The sequence below is a fragment of the Stigmatopora nigra genome, chromosome 13 (assembly GCF_051989575.1).
Source record: "Stigmatopora nigra isolate UIUO_SnigA chromosome 13, RoL_Snig_1.1, whole genome shotgun sequence".
In the NCBI taxonomy this organism is placed as follows: Eukaryota; Metazoa; Chordata; class Actinopteri; order Syngnathiformes; family Syngnathidae; genus Stigmatopora; species Stigmatopora nigra.
In genome coordinates, this window is record NC_135520.1 from 3,963,150 (window position 1) to 3,986,083 (window position 22,934).

General features: G+C 42.0%; 3 protein-coding genes and 1 long non-coding RNA gene across 5 annotated transcripts in view; 2 read left to right on the forward strand and 2 right to left on the reverse strand.

Moving 5' to 3' along the window:
• The first annotated feature begins 74 nt into the window (after positions 1-74).
• On the forward strand, positions 75-17,066 carry LOC144206086 (uncharacterized). Its single transcript, XR_013328296.1, has 4 exons — positions 75-233; positions 7,752-7,797; positions 14,742-14,816; positions 15,400-17,066. It is a non-coding gene; the product is annotated as an uncharacterized LOC144206086 (long non-coding RNA).
• Positions 7,975-10,100, reverse strand: six1a (SIX homeobox 1a). The gene is made up of 2 exons (XM_077730815.1): positions 9,150-10,100; positions 7,975-8,824 (listed from the first exon to the last, which is right to left on the reverse strand). Exons 1-2 carry the CDS (start codon positions 9,707-9,709, stop codon positions 8,530-8,532), a joined length of 855 nt encoding a protein of 284 aa, XP_077586941.1. The 5' UTR covers positions 9,710-10,100; the 3' UTR covers positions 7,975-8,529.
• Positions 15,706-21,518, reverse strand: six4a (SIX homeobox 4a). Of its 2 annotated transcripts, XM_077730801.1 has the most exons (4): positions 20,669-21,518; positions 18,899-19,370; positions 18,703-18,811; positions 15,706-17,604 (listed from the first exon to the last, which is right to left on the reverse strand). In XM_077730801.1, the coding sequence occupies exons 1-4, from the start codon at positions 21,388-21,390 to the stop codon at positions 17,063-17,065; spliced, it is 1,845 nt and encodes a 614-aa protein (XP_077586927.1). In that variant the 5' UTR covers positions 21,391-21,518; the 3' UTR covers positions 15,706-17,062. The 2 variants fall into 2 exon arrangements, with proteins under 2 accessions (XP_077586927.1, XP_077586926.1); XM_077730800.1 differs by having other exon boundaries at positions 18,703-19,370.
• The window catches only part of mnat1 (MNAT1 component of CDK activating kinase), a 30,004-nt gene continuing 28,547 nt past the window's right edge, over positions 21,478-22,934 (forward strand). The window contains exon 1 of the mRNA XM_077730811.1: positions 21,478-21,497. The gene's annotated coding sequence lies outside the window, so the exon portion shown is untranslated. The remainder of the gene's footprint in view (positions 21,498-22,934) is intronic.

A 22,934-nucleotide genomic window follows, 5' to 3' on the forward strand; every position in this document is an offset into this window, starting at 1 on the left:
AAACTGTTCTAGAATATTCAATAAAGGGCTGCAGTGGGGACCAATTTTTGAACCAATGACGTTTCTTCTAAATCCAGAAGCACCTGACAGTTTAACCAATGACTTCTTCTGAAACCAGCAGCACCTGGCAGCCATGAAATGATTACACTCTCCAGACACCATTGTGTTGACAATGTGTCCTGCTCATCAGTTGGAAAGAAAAAGGACAAGTTTGTACGCCACCACTATTAAAAGTAAGTGTTTTCATTTTAGCATACATTTCTTCCCAAAATGTTGTTTTAAATCTCGAAGGTCGAAGGGATCCGGTGGGCTATCTCTGTGGGTTTGATCCCAGGTATAGGTTCTCACTGCGTGGGGTTTGTGAGGGTTTTCTGTGGGTACTCTGGTTTCTTCCCACATTCCTAATACATGCAGGGTATAAGCTGGCTGAACACTCAATTGCCTCTCTGTATGAGCGAGCGTAAATGGTTGTTCGTCTCCTTGTGCATCTAGTGATACTTGTGAGGATAAGCAATTCAAGAAATCAATGAGTAACCAAAATGTTAACCATACCAGTATTAAGATTTAAAATAAAAACAATAGGATTTTTTTTTCACTTTATAATGCAAATAGATTTGCCCAAGAGGGACAAATACATTATTGATATGATTTTTTTTAATTCTTTGTTTATTTACAAGCAATAGTTTTCCTCAAATTTCATACAATGTGTACGTAGTGACCTCAGCTGGCCATTATGTTTCACTACAACTACAACGTCATAAAAGAACATGCAAACTCCACACAGGTGGACCAACCTGGATTTGAACCCAGATCCCCCACTGTAAGGCCGACGTGCCAACCACTAAAACACCGGGCCGCCTATGAAATTTATGTACATACACATATGGATGTATATACAGGATTGACAAACACTGCAGTATTGGAAGTTCTCCCACTTAGAATATCTAAAGAGAAAAAATCCAGAAAACACAGTGTATGAATTTCTTTTTCACAATTTATTTGTGAAATGCAGTTGCAAATACTACTATTTCTCATATATACTACATATCTGGTTAGGTAAAACCTAAATCTTTGTTCTACATTATAACCACACAGTGGTGCTCTCGGTCCATGATGGAAAATTCAGTGCCTACGTACTGGTTTAATTGAAAAGCTGCAGGTCCAGTTTCACAGGTCGAGTCGGTGAAATCCCACTCTTCAGTTTCCAATAATTATAAATTCCAACAAGCAAAAAAACAATGAAGCTACCACATGCCTAAAAAAAAAACTTCCTTTTGTATTTCCCCTTAAATATCTTCCTGTAAAAGAACAAGTCTGCTAGTTGCATATAAAGAAATGAAAGGAGATTTTTCTTTCTCTGGATGTGAATGAGTGGTCCCATTTGAGGGTCTGAATGGACATGTGCTCCAAAGTTCTAAAGCAGGGAACAAGGGCACTAGTTTTGATTTTAATAGTCTATATTTATAACTTGCTAGTCTCTCATACCTGTCAACCTCGAACCATTTGTGATCTTACCAAATTTTGTTTTCGCCCTTACATATATGTATAAATACATGGAAAATCTTACCACTTTACTTTTTTGTAAAAAATCACGAACAACAAAATGAAAGTAAACATAAACAAGGGAACAGGAAACGGAAATCACATGGTGAAAGTGTTACAAAACGAAATGTTTATCATGATCTTTTTTTTTTTAGCCAATCAGAGGCGCCGGTACATATATCACTTGGCAGACATGCGTTTCCGGGAACGATTCTCAAAATCACCGTTTAGCGTACCATTTTCATGTGTACAGCGTACCAATATAAAAATGGGCTTTCAGTTGTACCAATTACGGCGAGAACGTACCAGTTGACAGGTATGGTCTCTGGTTTCTGCAGCTGCTGCCAAGTTTAAGTTCAGCACCTTGAGTCCTTCTCAGTCATGGTCTGGGGTCAGAGTTATAAACCTGCCAAACTCTGAGACAGAGAGACCAAAGCAGACACTCAGGCTGTCAGCTCAGATGTCTTTGCTTCAAGATGTCCAATTCCATGCGTTGCTAGGTCAAATTGCAACACACCTATTTTTCATTTGTGCTGTGTTTGTGCACCGTCGTCTACTCAAATATCAGAATTGTTTTGACAGATTTCTTACTTTGCTTCTGGTGGGAGAAACAATAGAAATTGAGGATTTAGTTTGCAGGGAAGTGGGTGTGTCAGGGTTAGGGTTCTTGGGTAGATTAGTTGGGATAAGGGTAAGTATAGGAAGGTGAATAAATCAATGTATTGATAGTAGCCCAAAATTTTATGATACTACTGGCCACATTGTCTCTATTGCTGTGTTGTAGTGATTCTGCTTCTTGGTTGAAACTTGTATGTTAAAATATCCCCGGAATCATGTTCTTCGGGTCGTACTTCCTCCACTGAAACTCTTTCAATGTTGTATTGTGACTTGTCAAATGATAAAGATGAGTCGTGAGTACTATTTCCCATTGAGTCATACACCCTCTACCGGAATATCAGCCTTCCTTTACGTCATAGGTTTCCATTATGCAGAGGCAAACTTTTACTCTTAATTAAGCCCAGTCAAACAAACCTGGCCTTAGGATGTACTTTGTGGTTCAGTATTTCAATGGTAATGAAATATGAGATAATATACAGGTGGAAAAACAGACAAAATTACTTTAAAAAAATTACTGGGAAAAATAAAGCAAGTTTATTGAATTTTTCATTTGATTTTTGTCCTTCCATGACTTTTCTTTGACTGCATGTCTCTGGTTCTTAGACAGGTAACTAGCATGAGTATTTTATCAGTCAAGTCCAAGTGTAAAGCACGTTACTTTTTCGAACATCAAACATCTCACGGTATTCTCTCGCTGCATAACAACATCCAGGCCATGACTATAGACAGTGGTATTAGAAAGGCTTACTCCCTGGAGAGGCCCGCCAAACGGGAAAACACACCGTGGAGGAATGGGTATGTTTATTTGTCTTCTCGTACGCGGCGGCGTACACTGCAGGGAGGAGTTCATCACATGAGCAACCTTCACCTCCTCCCTCGCCACTGTGTTTGGGAAAGCCATCCCATCCTGGTTAATTCTCGGCTCAGATTCTCTGGCCTCTCTTGCCTTCCTGTCCTTATTTTGCATCCTTTTTTTCCCTCACTCCCCGCTCCTCTATCATGCGCTAACTCAAACTGGCCAGCAGCTTTTCTCTGCCGGCCTTTTGTCCCCGCTCGGGGAGACGTTTGGCACACGGAGGATCGTATTACAACTTTCATTTCCTGAATGTTTTTCTTTTTTTTTTTCTCTGGAGCGTGGAAGCAAGAAGGGTATTTTATCCGGCTGGGCAGTACAAAGATGAAGGGCAAAGGGAGGGAGATGGCGGCTCAGATTCGGGGTGCTGTCACTCCAACTTTGGCAGGCAAATAAGTGGATGTAGCTTCAGGGTTGTGAAGCGGCACTGATGTTTGGGCTTGGCCGCTATGTTTAGAAAGGAGGGGCTTTTTGGGTTTGTATTTGCGAGCCCCATGATGGGTGAGGTGATGTCCCTTGGGAGGGAGGGTGAGGCAGATTTCATTATCCTGTACCCCTTCTTCCCCGTGTTGTGTCCTCTATCGCTTCTCCTGCCCAAATATACCCAAAGGCCAGAAATGTGTTTTAGTATAGTGTCATTGTATTTCAATTTGATTAAATATGTATTACATCAAGACATTTTTTAAGTGGGGTGTAAATGTCCAATTTCATGACCTTTTAGACATAAAAAATATTTTGACAAAGTTTGAATATGACTTGAGGGCCCTCGGTGGATTCAACGTTCACATTTATTGTACTATTATATTATACTATATAACGACTATTATTAAATATATTTTACTTTAAGATAAACCCTAAGGCAGTGTTTCTGAAAGGTTTTTTTATAGCAAGTAGCAGCTGAGTAAATATTTGGCTGGAAGAGTAGCTTCACCAGTACTAAGATTATTATACGTTTGTGAGTGTAGAACACGGGTGTCAAAGTGGTGGCCCAGGGGCCAAATCTGGCCCGCTGCCTCATTTTGTGTGGCCCGGGAAAGTAAATCATGAGTGCCGACTTTCTGTTTTAGGATCAAAATAAAATGAAGAGTATAGATGTATATTAAATTTCCTGATTCTCCCTTTATTCAATCAATAATTGTAATTCTTTAATGCATTTTTTGTTTTAGTTCAAAAATCATTTTGTAGAATATATTAAAAAAGCTCAAATAAACATTTTTTTAGATCTATAAAAACCTGCATATACGGGGCTTTTAATCTATTAATAGAAAAAAACTTGATATATGTACTGTGGTGGATTAAAAAATAATAATAATAAATTAGTCAGTCTTTCCTCTAGCTGTAGAGGGAGCCTGCATACCATGGGTGGTAGTACTTGTACTACACTTTTTAAGAAAAACTCAACTAAAGCAATGACAAATTTTGATGCTTTCGATGTTAAACATTTGAACGAAAACTATTCTTATCAACAAAACGGCATCTCTAAAAGAAGATAAAACATTATTCGATGTTTTAGGAGTTTGCACAATATTCCTTTCCTCTGCGATTCCTCCTTCACAATAATAGTGTCTATTGTCTTTTATATATATAAAAAAGGATAGACAACACCATTATCATTTGCATCTGACTGTAAATAATGTTGTTTATTTTTTTTACATGGTCATATATACTTGCTGGTGTCAATTGCTTCATCATCCGTTTCAAAAGTTGAATACTTGATGAACTTTAAAATAATTCGTTTCAAAAGGCTCTGACATGCAGGACTGTTTTTATCATCCTGAACCAAAATAGGAGAGAAAACAACTCCCTGAAGAAAAGTCCATAAGACTAAATGGACGTCTCATTTTACATTTTACATTTTTTCCCTCTTTCTCCAAAGTCATGTGGATATCTGATTCTGCAGCTCCAACGCTGAAGTTTGACTCCGGAATGATTTGATATATGAGCCGTAGCCTCCCCGGGCCCATTTCTTTTTCTCAAGTCGTCTTTCTAAGACATTACTCATGTGTCTTATCTTGTCCTTGTAAGGTCTTTGAAAATGTTCCACCTTTCACCTGGTAATGTATACAGTACCATGCTTGCATTTGACATGCAACATGCTATTTAACACCCTAATAGTCCATAAGCGTTGGCTGAGTCAACTCCTGGCCTGACCCCTATATTTTTTTATTTTTGGCAGAACCCTGGGTCACACATGACTCCAAGATATGGAAATTAAAATAAATTCAACTCAATCACGTTGCAGCTTAGAAAACAGTGCTGTTAAGAGGTTTGGGCTTCGAACTCACTTACAGCGCTGCCATGATTCATTGCCAACTATACTGGCCTGGCATGGACATTGCAAAGTGTAGTTAGCTTTTTTTTTTCTTTTTTTTAGCTCTCTGTTGGAATTTGTCTTTGTGACCCAAATTTCTGCATAAGTCACATATCATCATATAAAACATATAAAAATTGGTGGGCGGAGGAGGGTGAAAAAGGCATCAATACTCTTGGCACACATACGGAAATTATGAAACTATGCATAAATTGTGGTGTTCAATGCAAAATGGCAAAAATCGAAACACCGAGGAAATTTTAACGCAAGTGCACTCTGTGTATGACACACTCGCACATATTATGTGCCTTTGGGCTAGTCAAGAACCTTGTCAGATCCATGCATCATTGGTAAGAAAATCTCTCTGGAGTCCCCCCCTTCCCTCTAAAGAAGGCCTGAAAAGATTCTTTTGTCCCAGATTACTCCCTCCACCCACATCCCTTCATCACCCTCCCCACCCACCTCCTCCAAATGGTGATTATTACGGATACCTGGGACTGTCTCGCATGTGCAGCAAGGCGACCTGACCTTGATACGTGGTGGCCGGCCCCTCGAAAAGCATTTCCCAGAGCAGATGCATGCACGCCATCCCTGATGCCAGTGCAAACATCAGCGCGAAGCCAACTGCGCAAGCTTACGCTCGCAGTGTTTATTTGCACACGTCCAGGCCCTTCCTGCTGTTGATTTAGAGCCACTGCCACTTTACAAGCATGACAAATGAAATGCCCCGTTGATGACCGACCGGGACCCTGTTTGCCATCGGCAGCTGTCGTCGCTGGCAGCGAGGAGCTCAACCTGTGCTTTTTTGTCATTGCCTATAGCTCCCGCCCAATAGATTTCTGAACGCAACATTTCTCCCTCCAAAACGGAAACACAGGGATTTGAGAGTGATTAAAAGCAGAGCGTGGCTTTCCAAATTGGATTGATGGGAGTCTTTCACACATCCTGAAGGTGACTGAATGCCTCTCAGTGTCATGCGGGGCCGCAGAGCCTGTTTAATCCTGGCTGTGTCTCTGCCGTTCCGGACATGTTGTCGTTAGATTAACAGGTATGAGGAGTCACTCGGTTGGCTTTGTGATCACCTGTTTGTTAATTTGTGAATATTTAGCCACACTCCCTTGCCAAGAATCAGAGACACATGCAGAGCGCTGAATGATCGGGTCATCGGAAGCTGGGCTATCAAGCATGTTGCTCATTTATAGTCGTACAAACCATTATAGTCCGCTCAATGCCGCAAGTAACACATGAGTCATTCATTAATCTACAACATGCACTTTTTTTGTTTTCACTTATTTTCTGTGTTGTCAATAAATGTCCAACTTTTAGACCAGGGGTTGCCATGCAGAAAATTATCCATTTCACAAAATTAGACCAAAAAATAATTTGTTTACAAATAAAGTGTCTATGTCTCATACTTTTACAACATTACATTAATAACATAATATATCCCTTGTATCTAATCTTTGTAACATTATTGTTTTGGTGGTGTGTTGGGATCTTTTTTTGCAGGTGAAATGAATAGCTTTTAGCTCAATAAGGGTTGGGAAACAAAGCCTCATAGACTGCAACATTTATTCTCCACTTGACACTCACCAAATCATGTTTGTGCCTAGGCATGCGTCACGGTCCTCTGCTGAGACTTTGAACAGGACCAAACACTAATTTGTTGAATATTTTAAGTGTAATAAGATCATGAGGGGAAGTTCAGGGAAGGTCACGTTGTAACCCAAACCCAACTCTGCAGCACTTTTGTAGGCATTCGTTGTTATCGGCAGAATTACAACTTAAAAAGTTGAATTGATGTAAATGAAAATATATTTTTTCACCTTGACGTCCCTTCAAAACGTGAAATTTGCAGTTAAAATCGGTATAAATATATTGGATCATTGTAATTGAACATATTTGATGCCACAAATTCTATATGTGGATAAAGACTCTAAAAAGAATACATAGCAATTTTATGGAACATTACAGACAGTCGCTGCGATGCAAAATAGCCAGAGGCGTCCATTCGGCCCACCCACTCACCCCCAAAATGAAGTAGGGTGCTGAGTCCCTACAGCCCTGCAATCTTTGCAATCAGGCAGTAATGCTAACAGCAACTGTTTCAGATTATGCTGCAGGAAATCCTCAGTGCTCTCCGCTCAAAACAATTTACCCTGACATGACTGTGTTGGTGGTGGGTAGGTAGTATGGGGGGTGGGGGGGGGGGGGGTGTGATTCCTCTTCACATTTAGGTTTCATTGTGAAAATATTATTGCTCCCTACATTAAATAAATAAATAATATTAATAGTATTACTCTTTTTGATGGTAAATTGTTTAGCTGTGGTTAATTAATAAAAAAATTTTAGCCCTTGTTTATTTGTAGTACTGTATATTTATTGCACTTGCCCTTCTCATAGTTTTTCTCCTCTTTTTTTCCCTAGCTGGATGTTTGTCATTCATATCTGAAAACTGCAAGGCTATAATAGGGTAAGTGCTGATTCTTTCCCATGGGTAGAACACCACCAGATACACTCTTGCAGAGAAAACCACTGAAGCCCCCCCCCCCCCCCCCCCAAAAAAAAAAACCAACAACAACAAAATCGACATTTTTGGAAAAAATAAGGACTTTTTTAAACTCACCTGAAAAAACATGGGATTTCCCACTGTGGTTAGTTCTGCATTAGCTACTCTGAATAACATAATGAAATACTTTTATCAAGATTATGGTATTTTTTGTACTGTGTATGCCAAGATGTGAATACTAAAACATTTTTTTGGAAATGTGCACGTAAAATAATCATGTATATGCAAACGTGTTTTGTCTGAAATCCCTAAAAATAAGTAACTGGCGAATGAGGCAAGACAAATGCATTACTTTTAGTTTTATTTGAAACTAATGGCAGGATCCGACTAAAATTATTTTTAACAAAATATAAATTAAGAAAATGGATAGTCCACGTAAGTGTTTCGTTCAGGATTTTAGGCTTCGTGTTTTTTTATGTGCTGGAGATTTTAAAATAAAATCCCGTCGGGGTAATGATATACATTAAGCGCATAAGGAATTTGAACTTCCAATCAAATTCAACGACAGACAAGTCAGTCTATATATAATAAGGTTTAGGCTATAATAGTGTTATTTCATACAAGAATCTGATACACGCATCAGTCCTCTTCAGTACTTTAGTTTTTTTTTTTCGTCGAATAAAATAGCGTCTTTATTTAAGAGCCCAAATCCACAAGGCTGGAAGTTAACGGTCCCAACAAGGAGTCCTGCAGCTGGTGCGGGTGTCCGTGCATGCCGTGGACCGGCTGTGGGGCCCCCAAACCGGGCATGGAGTACGCAGAAGCCCCGGGGTGGACCATGTTCCCCTGGAGTAAAAGCGCAGAGTTCTGGTCGGGGCTCTGGGGGGGAGAAAATTCGTCCTCCGAACTGGACATGAGAGACTTTCCTCCGTCCAACGGGGACAGCTGGTTCTGTTTGTTACCGCCTGCATTGTTGTTTTCACTGTTCTCCCTGCGTGGTACAAATGACACGTCAAATCAGGTTGCATCTTGGGAATTCATGTCGACATTTTAATCTCTCGTTCATTTTTATTTATTTGATTTTTAAACGCCTTTTCTCCTCAATATAATTACATAGAAAAAAATGTCATTTACCCTACCAAAAATACCACTAAACAGACGTACAAAAAATAGCATCATACGTGAAAACACACGCCATCGGCTCGATTTGATAAAAGTTTCTTTATTTTCAAATAGGGGCATGCTGGAATGTGATAGGATTTGGAAAAAAATCACGACAGGATAAAACCAAGTGGGATGGAAGATGGTGTAAATACCTTTCTTTGGCTTCCGCGGCTCTGTCCCTCTGCCGCCGGTTTTTGAACCAGTTGCTGACTTGCGTGGTGGTCAGTCCGGTGGCCTCGGCCAGTTCCCTCTTCTCCCGCGGGGAAGGGTAGGGGTTGTGCGTGTACCACTCCCGCAGAACCCCCCTGGACTTCTCCTTAAAGCAGTAGCTGGTCTCCTCGCCGTCCCATATGGTTCTCGGTAGTGGGAATTTCCTCCTCACCCGGTACTTCCCCACGGCGCCCAGCGGCCGACCCCGCAGCTTCTCCGCCTCCACGTAATGCGCCTTCAGCCACAACTGCTGCAATTTAGGGTGGTTATGCGCCGAGAATTGGTGGCTTTCCAGGATCTTGTACAGCTCCCGGAAGTTCCCCCGATGGAAGGCCACCACTGCTTTCGCTTTGAGGACACTCTCGTTCTTGTGGAGGTGGTCGCAAGCCGGGAGAGACCACAAGAAGCGGCCGAGTCTCTCCAGGTTGCCCCCCTGTTGCAGCACCTCACACACGCACGCCACTTGCTCCTGGGTGAAGCCGAATGAAGGTAAAATCGACATGACGGCGGACGTCCGTGGCGGAAAAGTCGCGCCCCTCTCCCCTGTCCTGAAAGTTGGACGTTTGTGTCTTGTCTCCTTGTTTGGAAAGAAAAGGCTTGCGATGATCCTTGCAATCCTTGGCTTCCGCGTTGGGCCAGCCTTCGCTCGGCTACTCGCTCGCAGAGCTCCGCTCGGTTCCGCTCGGCTCCGTTCGGCTCCGCTCGGTTCTGCTCGGCTCCCCTCCGACTGTCCGCGATTCGGGGTGATGATTGTCGGGACAATTTGTTCCTTGGAGGAGATATGTCAGGCTTAAAGGCAGCCCAGTGCGTTCCGGTGATTGGCTCTGCGTCTGCCCTGCACCCCTGTACAGCAGAGCCGCACTGACTTTGCAGCTCTGTTTCCTCCCCAGAGGCAGCGCGTCAGGGGCTGAAATAGGAGCGCGCCTCCAACCTCCACCTCCACCTCCCACCTCCCGCCCCCACGCCAGCTCCTAAACACTAATCAATTATTACAGACCTCTTAAAGGCCATATTAACATGCTTCGACTATAAAGAGATCATTTGAAAAGGAAGACTTCACATTACGCAAGAAGTAAAACATGTTATATGTTACCTGTGATTCTTTTATGGGTCATTAAAAATATAGATGTCAATTTTTGGGCCATAATATTAACATTTGGAATACAATTGAAATTATTTGTGTAAAAAAATAATTATGGTCTGTGGTAGAGTGGTTAGCTTGCCTGCCTCATTCCGCTAAGATCGAGGGTTCAATCCTTGGTGGATTTCTACCTCCATGTAGAATTTACATTTCCTCCCTTGGCATGTGTGGGTTTTTTCCAGGTACTCTGGTTTTCTCCCATGCACTTTCCAAACATAGACTAGGCTTGATTGATCATTCAATCGGGGATAGGCTCCAGCACCCATCGGGATTCTTGTTCTGTATTATTTTTGATTTCATAGTATTCCACTCATTGCCTGCCATTAACAATGGTAGTCGACCAATGTATTTAAAGTGGGAAGTTATCCTGTAAGTATACTTCAGTGCCAAGTTTTGACTGGGAGCGATCAGTCGCTGCCATCTTATCCCAGTCAAAGTAGATTGGACGCCTTGCGCCATCAATGGCAATAAAGCAGAATTTGCATCCAGTGCTTTCATACAGTTAAATAAAGACCTACAAGGGGATAATTGAATTGACATGTTAACAAACATGCAGACAAAATCCCAATTATTGTTTTTTGTTGTTTTTGTTTTCACTCAACCTCTCTAGTAAAAGCCCCCCCCCCCCATAATTACATGCAGATTGTTGCATCTGCACCACCTTTTCACAGTCTAATAATTACCGAGGGCGTTTATTTTACGAGGTGATATAATTTAATAAGTTCTTATGATGGTTAGGCATGGCCAACCAATAAGCGCTTCTTTATATGACAAACCACAACCTGCCATAGACCACCAGAGTGTGTGTGTGTGTGTGTGTGTGTGTGTGTGTGTGTGTGTGTGTGTGTGTGTGTGTTTTGGAAGGGGGTGTCTGTGAAACCATGACATGATTATATTTGACTCTTAAGTATAAAAACAAATCTCAATGCAATTCTGTCGCATTAAATTGAGAAACAGGGGTATGTCTATATTTTTAAAAATCCGACACTTGATAATTTACTTTTACTTTTGAATTATTTCTACGCTAAATAAATATTAGCTGGGTGAGTTATCTTGAGCGTTTAGCCCCCTTTATTTTTCTACCTCATCATGTTTTGGATGGTTTACTCCTGATTTGTGTCCCGGGGATTAGACCGGCACCGTAGTGGCTCCAAGAAGCGTTTGTCGGTGGGCTGAAATACTAAACCGATCCATTAGTAAATGAGTTGTGTGTATACCACGTTGGTCAGTGTGCTTCTGCAGTTGTCGGTTTGCGCCTCATGTATCATATTTCTTTGTCTGGACCATGCAGACTCTTGAAATCGGATTCCACTTTTTTTTTTTTAAATATAGGAACATGTTTGGGGCCTCAAATGCTTTCAAGTGCACGTTGAAAATGAGTCAAAATGTCTTGCACAAACGCTCATTCCAAAAAATATTACATTAAGATTAAAATTATATTGTATTATGTTTTACACTCTTACTTTGCTGCTTTTTAAAAAATCAAATGAAATAATAATCACCAAAATGCAGTTCTGCATGCATGGCAAGTTCGAAATTCAAGTGCAATTTATAATCTATTTTTTAATGTAATCAAGAGAAAATTACACGTCGATTAAAAAAAAAAAAACGGTGACACACACTTTTAATTCACATCAAAATATAGAGCAAGACCATGCATGCTTCAAAAGCTCTCCAAACCGGTTTATATGTCAATTCAATGCATTGTCTGAATTGTAAACATTTGTGGGTAACATTTTTAATTAAAACATGCTTTGCAGACCTTTCAAAACCAAAGAAACACAATTAATATACATAACAATCAATAAAAGCAATGTGCTTTTAAACGTTCACTAGAATAATATCAAAAATATGTATGGGGAAAAAAAATGAGACGCCCACAAAGAAACAACACAACACAGACTCCTTAATTGAAAAAAAAGGGAAAATGATGCACATGATTCGGCCTTTGCGTTGCAATCCGACCTGATGTGTGTACTCCAAAGACATGTGCTTGTTGCTGGACAGTATAACAAAAGGACATATGTGGCTGTGTAAAAGCTTGAGTGAATGAGCTGTCTGATGAGCAGCTCTCGGGTTTCTCTAATATCTCTACCACATTGCGACGCGCCTCCTCCTTTAACCCGAGCAGCCCGGGGGGCGAAATTATTTCAAGATGTCGACTCTACACCGGCCACGGCCAGAGTTGAGCCCCCCCAACACTCCCCACCTCTTTTACCCCTGCACGTAATGCAATACTGGGGGATACGAAAGAGGCCATCGCTTGTTAGTGCTTTCCCAGTACGATCTGCAGGGATTTACCTCTCTTCTTAAGTGCTTCTCGCAAGTGTGAGGGACAACACAAAAACAAACATTTTGGTGCCCCCCAACCCCCCCAACATCCACCCAAAAAAAGTACCTGAGCCGCCCTGTTAAATTATTCCATGCGCATCCATTATTTATCACCCGATGCGACAAAGTTGTTTGCATCCGGAGTTGCCATGGAAACAAATGAAACGCTACATTTCACTCCAATGGAAAAGAGGAAAAATAAGAAAGTCTCGAGCAGGAACACACAAGGGTACGCTTCATAAAAATGTCACCATCAAAAGGCTTCCCATATAGGACGGTTTATATTGGTAAAATATGGAGGAAAAGTAAAAGGGCTCACAGATGGTTTTCACTTCGTCTAAATCCAAAGTGCTATTTCAGCTGCGTTGAGTGGAACCGCGCTGATGCTGTTTAAATTAGCCAGATAAAGTCCTGCAGGGGCGTTTTGTCTAGTTAGACTTTTTCCTGCAAAGGCCTGGGAAGTCAAATCAATTCAGGAAAAACACGAATTTGGCATGCCTGATGTGCATTTTATTACCTTTTTTTAAAAAAAATATTCAGAATAATAATGATATAAGTCAAATGATAAGCCAGTGGTAAAATAATGAATGTGTTTAATGAACCCTTTCATTTTGCTATTTTGACATTCTAGAAAACGTTTTTATTTATTCTGATATTATCCCTTTATAGTGCAAATAATGTTTTTTTGGTCATTAAAAGAGGTTAAAACATTTATATATTTTAACTGTATATATAAAAATATAATAGTAAAGTAAAGTAATATAATAAAAGTGAATACCATTAAAATGAATAAGTTAAAAACATTGCATCCCATTGTTGGAAATAGATGTCCAAATCATGTAAATGGGGAACAATGACTGCAAGCTTCCATATTTACTGGCATTGACGTCTCTACACGTCCAATTCCTCTTAACTGGGAGGAATTGGCAGTCAAGTGCCGTCAATGGCAGCTAAAAACGTCATTGACAAATTGATGAACGGTGTCCACGTGGTCAGCACGTATTCGGCTGAGTGTACTGCATGGCCCAAATAAAAAAACAACCCCTTCTCCCCAAACACAACACGACTGTTGACATGAGTGAGTTAAATGAAATTGGATCTGCAATTATCAGCTTAACAGAGTTTCCTGTCATGTAGGAAAATTAGACCTGCTACAAGTGCACTGGGTTGCGACCCCCCACTCCCCATCAAAATCATTACGCATTTCCTCCAGAGGGCCGACTCCACAAGGGCCTTGCAATTACACCCACGTCGCGTTTATGGCGTTGTGGTCCGTAAACGCACCACGAGCAAACTATGGTATTTTAGGACCTGGGAAATCAAAAATAGTAATACCAATGGGTAAATAAATAAATAAATATACATTCTCGCGGTGCCTCTATGTGCATGCTGGCAGGGAGGGGGCGCCAAGACGATATACTTTCACACAGTAACTTCTTTGTGCATGTGTGTGTGTGTGTGTGTCCTATTGGACTTCTTCCGGATCCCTCAGCTGTTAACAGGTTTTGTCGGTGTCTTTTCCCAAACCCCAACTTCTTCTTATTCCTCCTAAATTGTTCCTCCAAACAGCAGCTCAACTTTGCGGCCTAGTAGTGGTGGGTCTCTCGTATAGCCACGCCGGTACCCGCCGACCCTTGCCCTCTCATTAGTGGGACGTGGAGCAGCGGAGTATACCGTGCTCCCCAGGTCATGTTACATATGGCTTGCAGTCTGCTGCGCCGCATTAAATGTCAGCTTTGAAAGCATCTGAAAGATCAGAGGTCAGTGTTTTTAATAAGGCCAAAGTTCTGGGGGAGTTCCCTACTTTTTGTGCGTGTATATGTGCATGTGTATGTGTGTGTGTTTCATTTTGGCCCCAGTGCATTTTACATTGAATTTTTAAAAAAATGTTCCCACATGAAACGTTCCATGTCACACGAGAGGCAACAATGCCGCTTCTTTTCTAAGTTTTTTCGGAGTCCTTTGCATGAGAGTGAGGCCATATGCTTCCTTCTGGCTTCGAATGGGAGGGATATTGTTCCGGCCTACAACAAAGCTGTTTTTTACCTCTTCAATATTGCAGGAGGGACTGGGGGCCACCCGATACCTAACAATCAACTAATCCACTGCCCGTGGCGACGAGGTCACCTGCGCACAGGTAACTTTATCTCAGCCTCGCCCTCCCTTCCCACTCGGCTCGCCCATTTGTCTCCCTTCCTTTGCTCCAACAATGAGTGCAAACAAATAGCCTCTGTTTTTGTGCACCGACCGGCAGTTAGATTTACCCTCCAATTCCTCGGGCCTAAATGTCAAGAATCTACCGCAGACAGTACGGATGATAAAGTTAAATCCCCTGTTGTTTGTCCTCTTGTTAAATCTGGCTTCATTTTTATCTCAACGTCGGTTGGGTTAGGCGCCCAAGCGGGGTGAAGAACACACATTTGGTGGGAATTTGTGAATTTACAGAGAATCCCCTCAAGCCATTTGAAGAGTTCAGGCTTTCTGTGGATTGAGCTTCAGTGTCTGTGAGTGACAGCACCTCAGATTCATTCTTCCACATGTCGAGAGCATGCAGGGGGGTGGGGGGGGTGTTTGGGAGGAGGATTTCTTATGGGGTGGCTTGTTGGGTGGGGGTGTTTGGCCTCCGCTCAAGAATCGAACTGGGCCGTGTGGAGCTGTGGACCCCCCACCCCAAAAGGCTTTACCTCTGGAAATCTCATTGCTGTTTATTTGAATTACAGGGGCTGAGATGAGAAAAGGAGGGCTAATGAAGACCAGCTTGCCAAGCATGTGCAAACGATCACTTGCAGAGAGAGAGAGAGAGAGAAAGAGAGCAAGCGGCAGGCATGCAGTAGGCGAGCTAGATTTGAGCACGCAACTTTTCCCCTCCGTCCTCGCTCTTTGGCTTCCTCAACCAACGTTAGGCTGACAAGCACATTGTGACTTTTGTCTGTCGTAAAAAGCTGCCAGCAGACATGTGTCACTCCTACGCAGAAGTTACAAAGCTTTTTTATTCTATCTATCACAAGGATCAAAATAGCCTAGAACTGTTTTTATAAATATAAACTTTTATTGCATGACAGAGATTTAGAAAAATACATTCACATAATTTCCAATAACAAACATATAGGTCAAACCGAGTTGAACAAAAAAAAAACATTTGCCTATGACTCACTTTATGTATATGAAGTGAAAGCTAGTAGGAGAAATTGAATTTCATTATGATTCCTGTAAAAAAAAATAATGCATTTGAATGGCCGCAAGGCTGAAATGTGCTATTTTGAAGAATGTAGCCTCTTGTGGTTAAAAAAAAAAAAAAATAGTAGATCCACTTGACAAATGGCCTCCACATTCTCGTCTTTTCCTAATCTGACACCTAACAAATATTCCAGTGACAGCAGTGGTGGAGGCGGTGGAAAATCTCTGAACCTGAGGTCTTGTGTTCAGACAGCACACAGCTTCCTTTTCAGTGTTATTCACAATGTAAAAAAAACAACAACAAAAAAGGCTACAAATGTCCATAACCTCTGTCATCTTTAAAAAATACTTCTGTCCCTTTTTTTGTTCCTGATACATTTAGGAAGCAAAGACCTTTTTGAGGAGACACATTTACTACCCAAAACACAATAAAGCATTGCATTGTCACTCTTATCTAACCTAGCTGCAATTTTTTAAAACCTTTTCATTCAAATTGCAGCTCACAGTTGACAAAGAGGTTAAAAAACAAAGCGTGTGCGTTTGTTGAGGCCCTTTAAAAAAACAGTTTGATATCGCGATGGTAGTGCAAATGCCTAAAAGAGTAGTACATTCATCTAGGAAACTTGAGAGGCAATTTAAGGTGCTTACTGAAGGGCACTTTGTCCGAAATGAGCAGCTTTGTGTGTGTGTTGGATGAAATATATCGTCCATACTTGTTTGCAGTCCTTTAGTAAAACTGGCCCACATCCACAGACCCCCTTCCCCAACATGAATGACCTTTTTGGTTTGACCCATATGACGCATTTAGTTTGGAGGAACATACTGGTCACATGACTTGCGGCATGCCAGCACCTGTTCCGGCAAATCAAGTCCCCCTCAATAGGAAGTAGCAGGTGTTGCCTGTAAAACGGCGCTTTTTAAACAGGCCCCTGGACAACATTTGCCAACTCCTGTGACCAGCTATGTTTTGTATGATAGATAGAGATTGTGTTTATTTCAAATATTAATCATTATTTTGAATGCTTAAATGTCCCAAAACCGGCTAACGGGCCTTCTGTCTTATTCGAGTGCATTGTGAGGAGTCAACATAGTAGTGTCAAATAATAATTTAACAGATAAACGAAATAAATGATGAAAAAAAAATCACACACGCACGCACGCAAAAAAATGATCTGTACTCGCATGGATTTGGGGGGTTTCTAAAGGTTAAAGGTCAGCCATATCTTCATCCATCTGAACTGTCTGTAGTTTGGCGAGCTCTTTCCCCTCGACGGGGTCCATATCGCCACACATGGCTCGAACCATGTCACTCACGCCCGCCGACCCCGAGCTGTCCACTTTACTCTCTGCTAGGCTCATGTAGTCATTGTCAACGCAGTGGCCCATCAGATGCGAGGACCGGTATTCGCCAGGCTGCGGGTGATGACCAGTCGGCGTGCTGACAGTGAGCGAGGTATAAACCTCGGGACTGGATGAACCGGCGGAAACCGGGACTTGCCCGGATGGTGCTTCTTCCGAACTGTGGTCGGCGGAGTAGCCCATCTGCCCACTGGGATCCAGGTGGAGCCCGTGATGGTACGAAGAGTAGACGCCTCCCTCCAGGGGCTCCTTCTTGATGGGTTGGTTCATATTGCTCATACTGTAGAGAACGGTGCTCTGGTGCAGGGAAGTCATGGTCAGCTTGTCTGGTTGCGGAAAGGAATCGTCGCCAGAGGAGCTCACTGCCACGTCAGTCAGAGCTATCGGACCTGGAACCAAAGTATTCATGCATCAATTTCATTGATATTTTCTTCTTTCTATCCCTGGTGGTATCAATACTCTGTTCAATGTCAAAGTAAGTGTTGTAAAGGCATATTTGCTGTTCCCTATTAGTGATTGTGTTTTTTTTTTGACTCCCAGACTGTGAAGATCAAGAGCGCCGCCATGATGAGTGATGCTGACTGGTTTTTATTCATCTGTGGACCGTTCAAAGGAGCAGAGTTCTCTCTCTGGGGACGTGGCATAAAGCGGGTGGGTGAGTGTCTCTTTTCCCAGCTTTTTGTTTTGTATAGAATAACCCAGTTGAGCTTACAACTCTAAGTAAAGCAGTCAGATTGTTAATGTGTCTATTTCAGTGGTCCTTGAGGGCACCATCTTTTTTTTGTATCTTCTTCCTTCAAAATCAAATCAATCCAATTATCTGGATTGTTATCAGGCCTCTGGACACCTTGCTGATCAGTTGATTATTTGATTTAGGTGAGTTTGAGGAGGGAGACGTGGAAAACATAATGGAGAGGTGCCCTAGAGGACCCAAGTTGGTGACCTCTGGTCTATTTATTCCTTCACTAGCAATGACAGTGATGGATGTCTGATCCATTTGATCTAGAAGGGGTAGCAGCAATCATTCACTGCCCCCCCATTGGCAATGATAGACGGGGGAATGGGTATAGTACAGAAATGTGATGGAGTAAATGCTAGTATATCATTATCAAAGTATCATGGCATATGAGGCTTTGGACAACAGTACAATATTTACGGATAATACATTTGCTTGGGTACAAGAACCAACTTAATACGTTATTATGTAAAAACTTCAAACAATAAGTTGCATTTCACCTTGATGCATAAAACATTCTAATGCAAATTTGCTGATTTTTAACCATTTTGTAGAAATGTGATTGATTTTTTTAAAATTTTGATCAGATTTGATTGCATTGCACATAAAAAAATCAATATTTCGATTCAGATCAATTCATTGCTTACACTTCTAGCCATTAAGTTAAAATGGGTTTAAAGGATCATCATTGTTTCATGTACAGTGTATAAAGTACAATTAAACACTTTCAGTACATTTTCAAAGAACCCACCTTGTGTGATTGAGGAGGAAGAGGATGAAGACGACAGCTGCAAAGGAGGAAGGCCAACATCACTGTTGAGCATCGAACCTCCATCGCCATCAGAGACTCCGCTAGGTACCTGCACCAGACCGTAACCGCCCATTGAGGAGCTGAAGGCCAAAACGGAAGAAGCGCCATTTTGGCCGGCCATGGTTTCCAGCTTCACCTGCCCTCCATTCACACAGCCCGAATAAGGAGAGGAGTACTGCAGGGAAGAGTCCTCAACCGAGCCTCCTAGTCCTTTCTCCTGCATGTCCGACCCAGAGCCGCCCAATAGCACCCCTCCGGACGGCCTCAGACAGTTGAACGCCAATGGCTGGATGCCTAAATTGAGCCCGTTGAAGAGGATGTTCCCAGGTGAATGGAGGTAAGACGAGCCGCCATTGTGAAACGTCGCCGACGACGAGGTATTGCTGGCCAGCAGGCTTCCGTTGTAGAGCCCGCCGTTGTTTGAACCTTGTGGCATTTTGACCTCCCCGATTTGTTGGATGACTACCCCGCCATCCAAAGACCCCGTTTGAATTGGGAGTGTCCCATGACTGACGACGCCATCTGAGGAATTGGAAAGAGGCCTTGGTGACAATTCTTCTTGACCTTTGGTGGATTCATCTTCTGTGCTGTGGTTTCCGTCAGATTCGCTGGGAAGCAGACAGGTAACAATGTCATTAAAAAAAAGTAGAGGTATTCACAGTATATGTTTTTATCTGATATGACCTTTTCTTTTAAGTTGAATTTTCCTTGCTGTTCATATCATGCACGCAATAGTTATGGGTGACATTTGTTGTTTTGTTATTAGGCTACACAGCTCTGAAGAGCAGGCTGTGCTTGGGAATGCGTTACCCTCTTGCCTTACGGGGAGACAACCAGCGTCAACAAGCGTGCAACCATTTGGCGCAATAAATTCTAGTGTGATAAAAAAAAAAAAAACAGCCAGCAGTAGTGGTCATGGTGGTGTCACACAAAACAAATGGCTACAAATGTTCCTTTGCCCTCACTTGGAACAAAACTGTCCTTTTACAACATCATTGAAATGCTCTTTAAGTATCCATTTGAAACTAATTCTAAAAAAAACAATGTGGGTTTGCCACGTTAGCTCATTTAATTTTGTAATGTGCTTTAAGATTGATTCTAACAGCTGCACCCCCACCCACTAAAGGGGGGGAAAACTCCCTTAAACCCTACCCCTCCTTTTCCTTCTCCTCAAGGAATAAATAACACAAGTGGGGCTTCTAATGATAATACAAATTATATTTGGATTTTAACATTAGCCATCTTTTGTATGTCATCAGTGAGCTGTTTTGCCACACACAAACACACACACACACACATACAGTTAAACTACAACAATTCAATAAAATTGTACAATAAACAAAACGCTTCCATTCAAGTCCCCAACTTTCAAAGTAATTCCAATCATAGTGTCATTATGCATGAGCGTTATAGTTTTCCAAGCCGCACTTGAAACCGGATCTGAATGGCCAGCAGTTCATATTTCAAAACACTACAAACGTGCTCCACGCCTTAAACGTATATGCTCAGTTTCCATTTAACACGTTGGCTGCCAGCGACGTCATTACACGTCCAACCGCACCCGTCAATGGCACAGAAACATGAGTCTGAACGGCAACCACTTCCCATTTCCAAATGCTTCATCTATTTTGAATTTCAATCATTGGCTGCCATTGACAGCATTAGACGTCCAAACCATTTTGACTAAGTGAGACTGGCAGAAGAGCGAATATTGGACGTCGAGTGCCTCAAAAACGTCAGCGATCACATCCAGTAACCCCAGTTTAAATGTTTTGGAATGACAATCCTTGTCAAGACAAGCAATGAGTTCAATACAATGCATATGAGTGATATTAATGATCCAAAATAATAACAACTAGATGTGAGTTATAGTCAAATTAAATGGAAGGTGTGCAAATTTTGTCACCTTTTGGACTGCGCTTCTGATGGGTTTCTGTCTCTCTGCCTTCTGTTCTTGAACCAGTTGCTGACCTGCGTCAAAGACAGTCCCGTAATCTTGGCCAGATTCCGCTTCTCGGCCGGCGAGGGGTATCGGTTCTGGTTGTACAGATCCTTCAGAGCGTTCCGGGACCTCTCCTTGAAGCAGTACACCGTCTCCTCACCGTCCCAGATAGTCCTGGGGAGAGGGTACTTTCTCCGGATCCTGTACTTGTCCACTGCACCTAGGGGTCTCCCCCGCGCCTTCTCCGCCTCTGTGTAGCGGGCCTTGTACCATAGATCCTGCAGGAAGGTGTGGTTGGACGCCCCGAAGCTGTGGTTCTCCAGAATACTGTAGAGCTCCTGGTAACGAGCCTGGTGGAAAGCGACGAGCGCTTGTGCTTTCAGGATGCTTTCGTTGCCGCGCAGCAGGTCGCTCTGAGGAAGGGACCAAAGGAAGCGGGCCAGGCGGTCCACGTTGCCCCCCTGCTGCAGAGCCTCGCAGACGCACGCCACTTGCTCCGGGGAGAAGGCCAACGAGGAGGCGGCGCTCACCAGAAGCTCCGTGCGCACCGCGTCCGAGTTGGCCGCCGATCGCTCCATGGACAATTCAACGAGCTTGATGCACTCCCGCTTGTCCGACGCCTCCTTCACATTTTCCCTCTTGATGTCATTTGCTCTCGTCACTTCGCCGGCTGAAGAAGAGGACATTTTTTTTTTACTTTGCTCAAGGCTTCCCTGGTCGAGTCACTCCTCCTCCCAGCTCGATCAGGTTACCTCCTCGCCATGCGAAAGCGATCGGATATCTGACAGCAGCTGTAAGTAGATACTCTCTCTCTTTTTTTCTCTCTCTCTTTTGCTCTCACCCCCTCTCTCTCACCCTCTTCCTATTCTGACTTTTTTTTTTACTCCACGCCGAATGCAAGTGGAAGAAGATACGCAGAGGTCCAAGCGCTGAGAAGCCACGCTATTGGATGCCGAGGGTTCACGCACAGGGAGGGGAGGGACGAGCGGCATCCGGACGTCGACTCCGATGTTTGCTTTTCAGCTGTCAGTCATGCGAGCGAGCAGTATTTTAACGCGAGATCACCTGGATGCCGGGTGCGAATGGGTGGGGATGCGTTAGTCAAGGGCTTCTATTTTTCTATGGGTTTAAAACAATCAGGCGTTTTTTTTTGTTATACCCATTACTAATCCTCCTAAGGACTATTTTTGCCCATTCTATACATATTATGAACACAAATCAATACGGATCTGGTGTTCGTTTTTTGGGGGTCATGTAGCCCACAATTCTAAGTGTGCATGACCCACATGAGCCAAAATATAATGTGGGTAAAGGCCAGGGCTAAACTGTTTTTTTCATAATAGGAATTGTATATATTGATGTGAATAAATCAAATGATAAAATAATGCAATATACATATAAACTAAATAAATGCAATTAAAATGAATCATAAGAAAAATCCTCCCCATACGGTTCTAATAACACCCTCTTTAAACGTTTGATAGTATTTAATATATTGCCTGCCAGTAAATTACATATACAACAACATATGAAATACATTAAAGAATCAAATACTATATACATCAATTTCATTTAAATGTGCTAATGACGTGGTATATATTTTGAATGGCTATCAAACTCAGCCAGTTAAACAATGAATTTGACGTCTAGCATCATCAATAAGAGAAAATTCTCGTGTAAAAGTTAAGCTTAAAGGCTTATAAATTGTATACATACAATTATGACCTAGTACGTGTTGTCCAGGTCTCCCTTGTTATTAAATTAGTATTACTATTATCACTAATTACTTTTCACCATTTAAAGATTGCATAAATTATGAATGAATAACATTTTAATACAAAAAACTAGTTTAATATATTAATATGAACAGAAAGTGTTATGGTTTCCAATAAACACTGCAGTTATTTTTTTAATAGAATATGTGAGGATAAGTGGTTCAGAAAATGAACGAATGGATGAACTCATTTAAAAGATATATATTTAAACTGGAAGCAATGGTCGTTAATTTCTTTGGTTGCCATTTGTGAGCAATGAGGATTAAAAGTCTGTAAAAAAAGATTGGCATGAGTACGGCCTTTAACTTTTATACATAGGTTTTCAAAAACTAGGCTGATAGCCTTTACAAAAATAAACTTGATTGAAAAATAAAGTCCTACTACATGCCTGTTTTAAAACTTGGCCCAACGAAAAAAAATATCATTTTACAAAATTAAAACAAGCGTTCCCCAAA

Bases quoted from the DNA above. Each gene is read 5' to 3' on its own strand.
- six1a (XM_077730815.1), bottom strand. From the start codon at position 9,709: ATGTCGATTTTACCTTCATTCGGCTTCACCCAGGAGCAAGTGGCGTGC. The intron at 8,825-9,149 runs GTATTTACACCA...TGTACCACGCAG, and splicing joins GCCGCGGAAGCCAAAGAAAG to GGAGAACAGTGAAAACAACA.
- six4a (XM_077730800.1), bottom strand. From the start codon at position 21,390: ATGTCCTCTTCTTCAGCCGGCGAAGTGACGAGAGCAAATGACATCAAG. The intron at 19,371-20,668 runs GTGACAAAATTT...TCTGCTTCCCAG, and splicing joins TCAGAAGCGCAGTCCAAAAG to CGAATCTGACGGAAACCACA. The intron at 17,605-18,702 runs GTGGGTTCTTTG...CTTTGGTTCCAG, and splicing joins TTCCTCCTCAATCACACAAG to GTCCGATAGCTCTGACTGAC.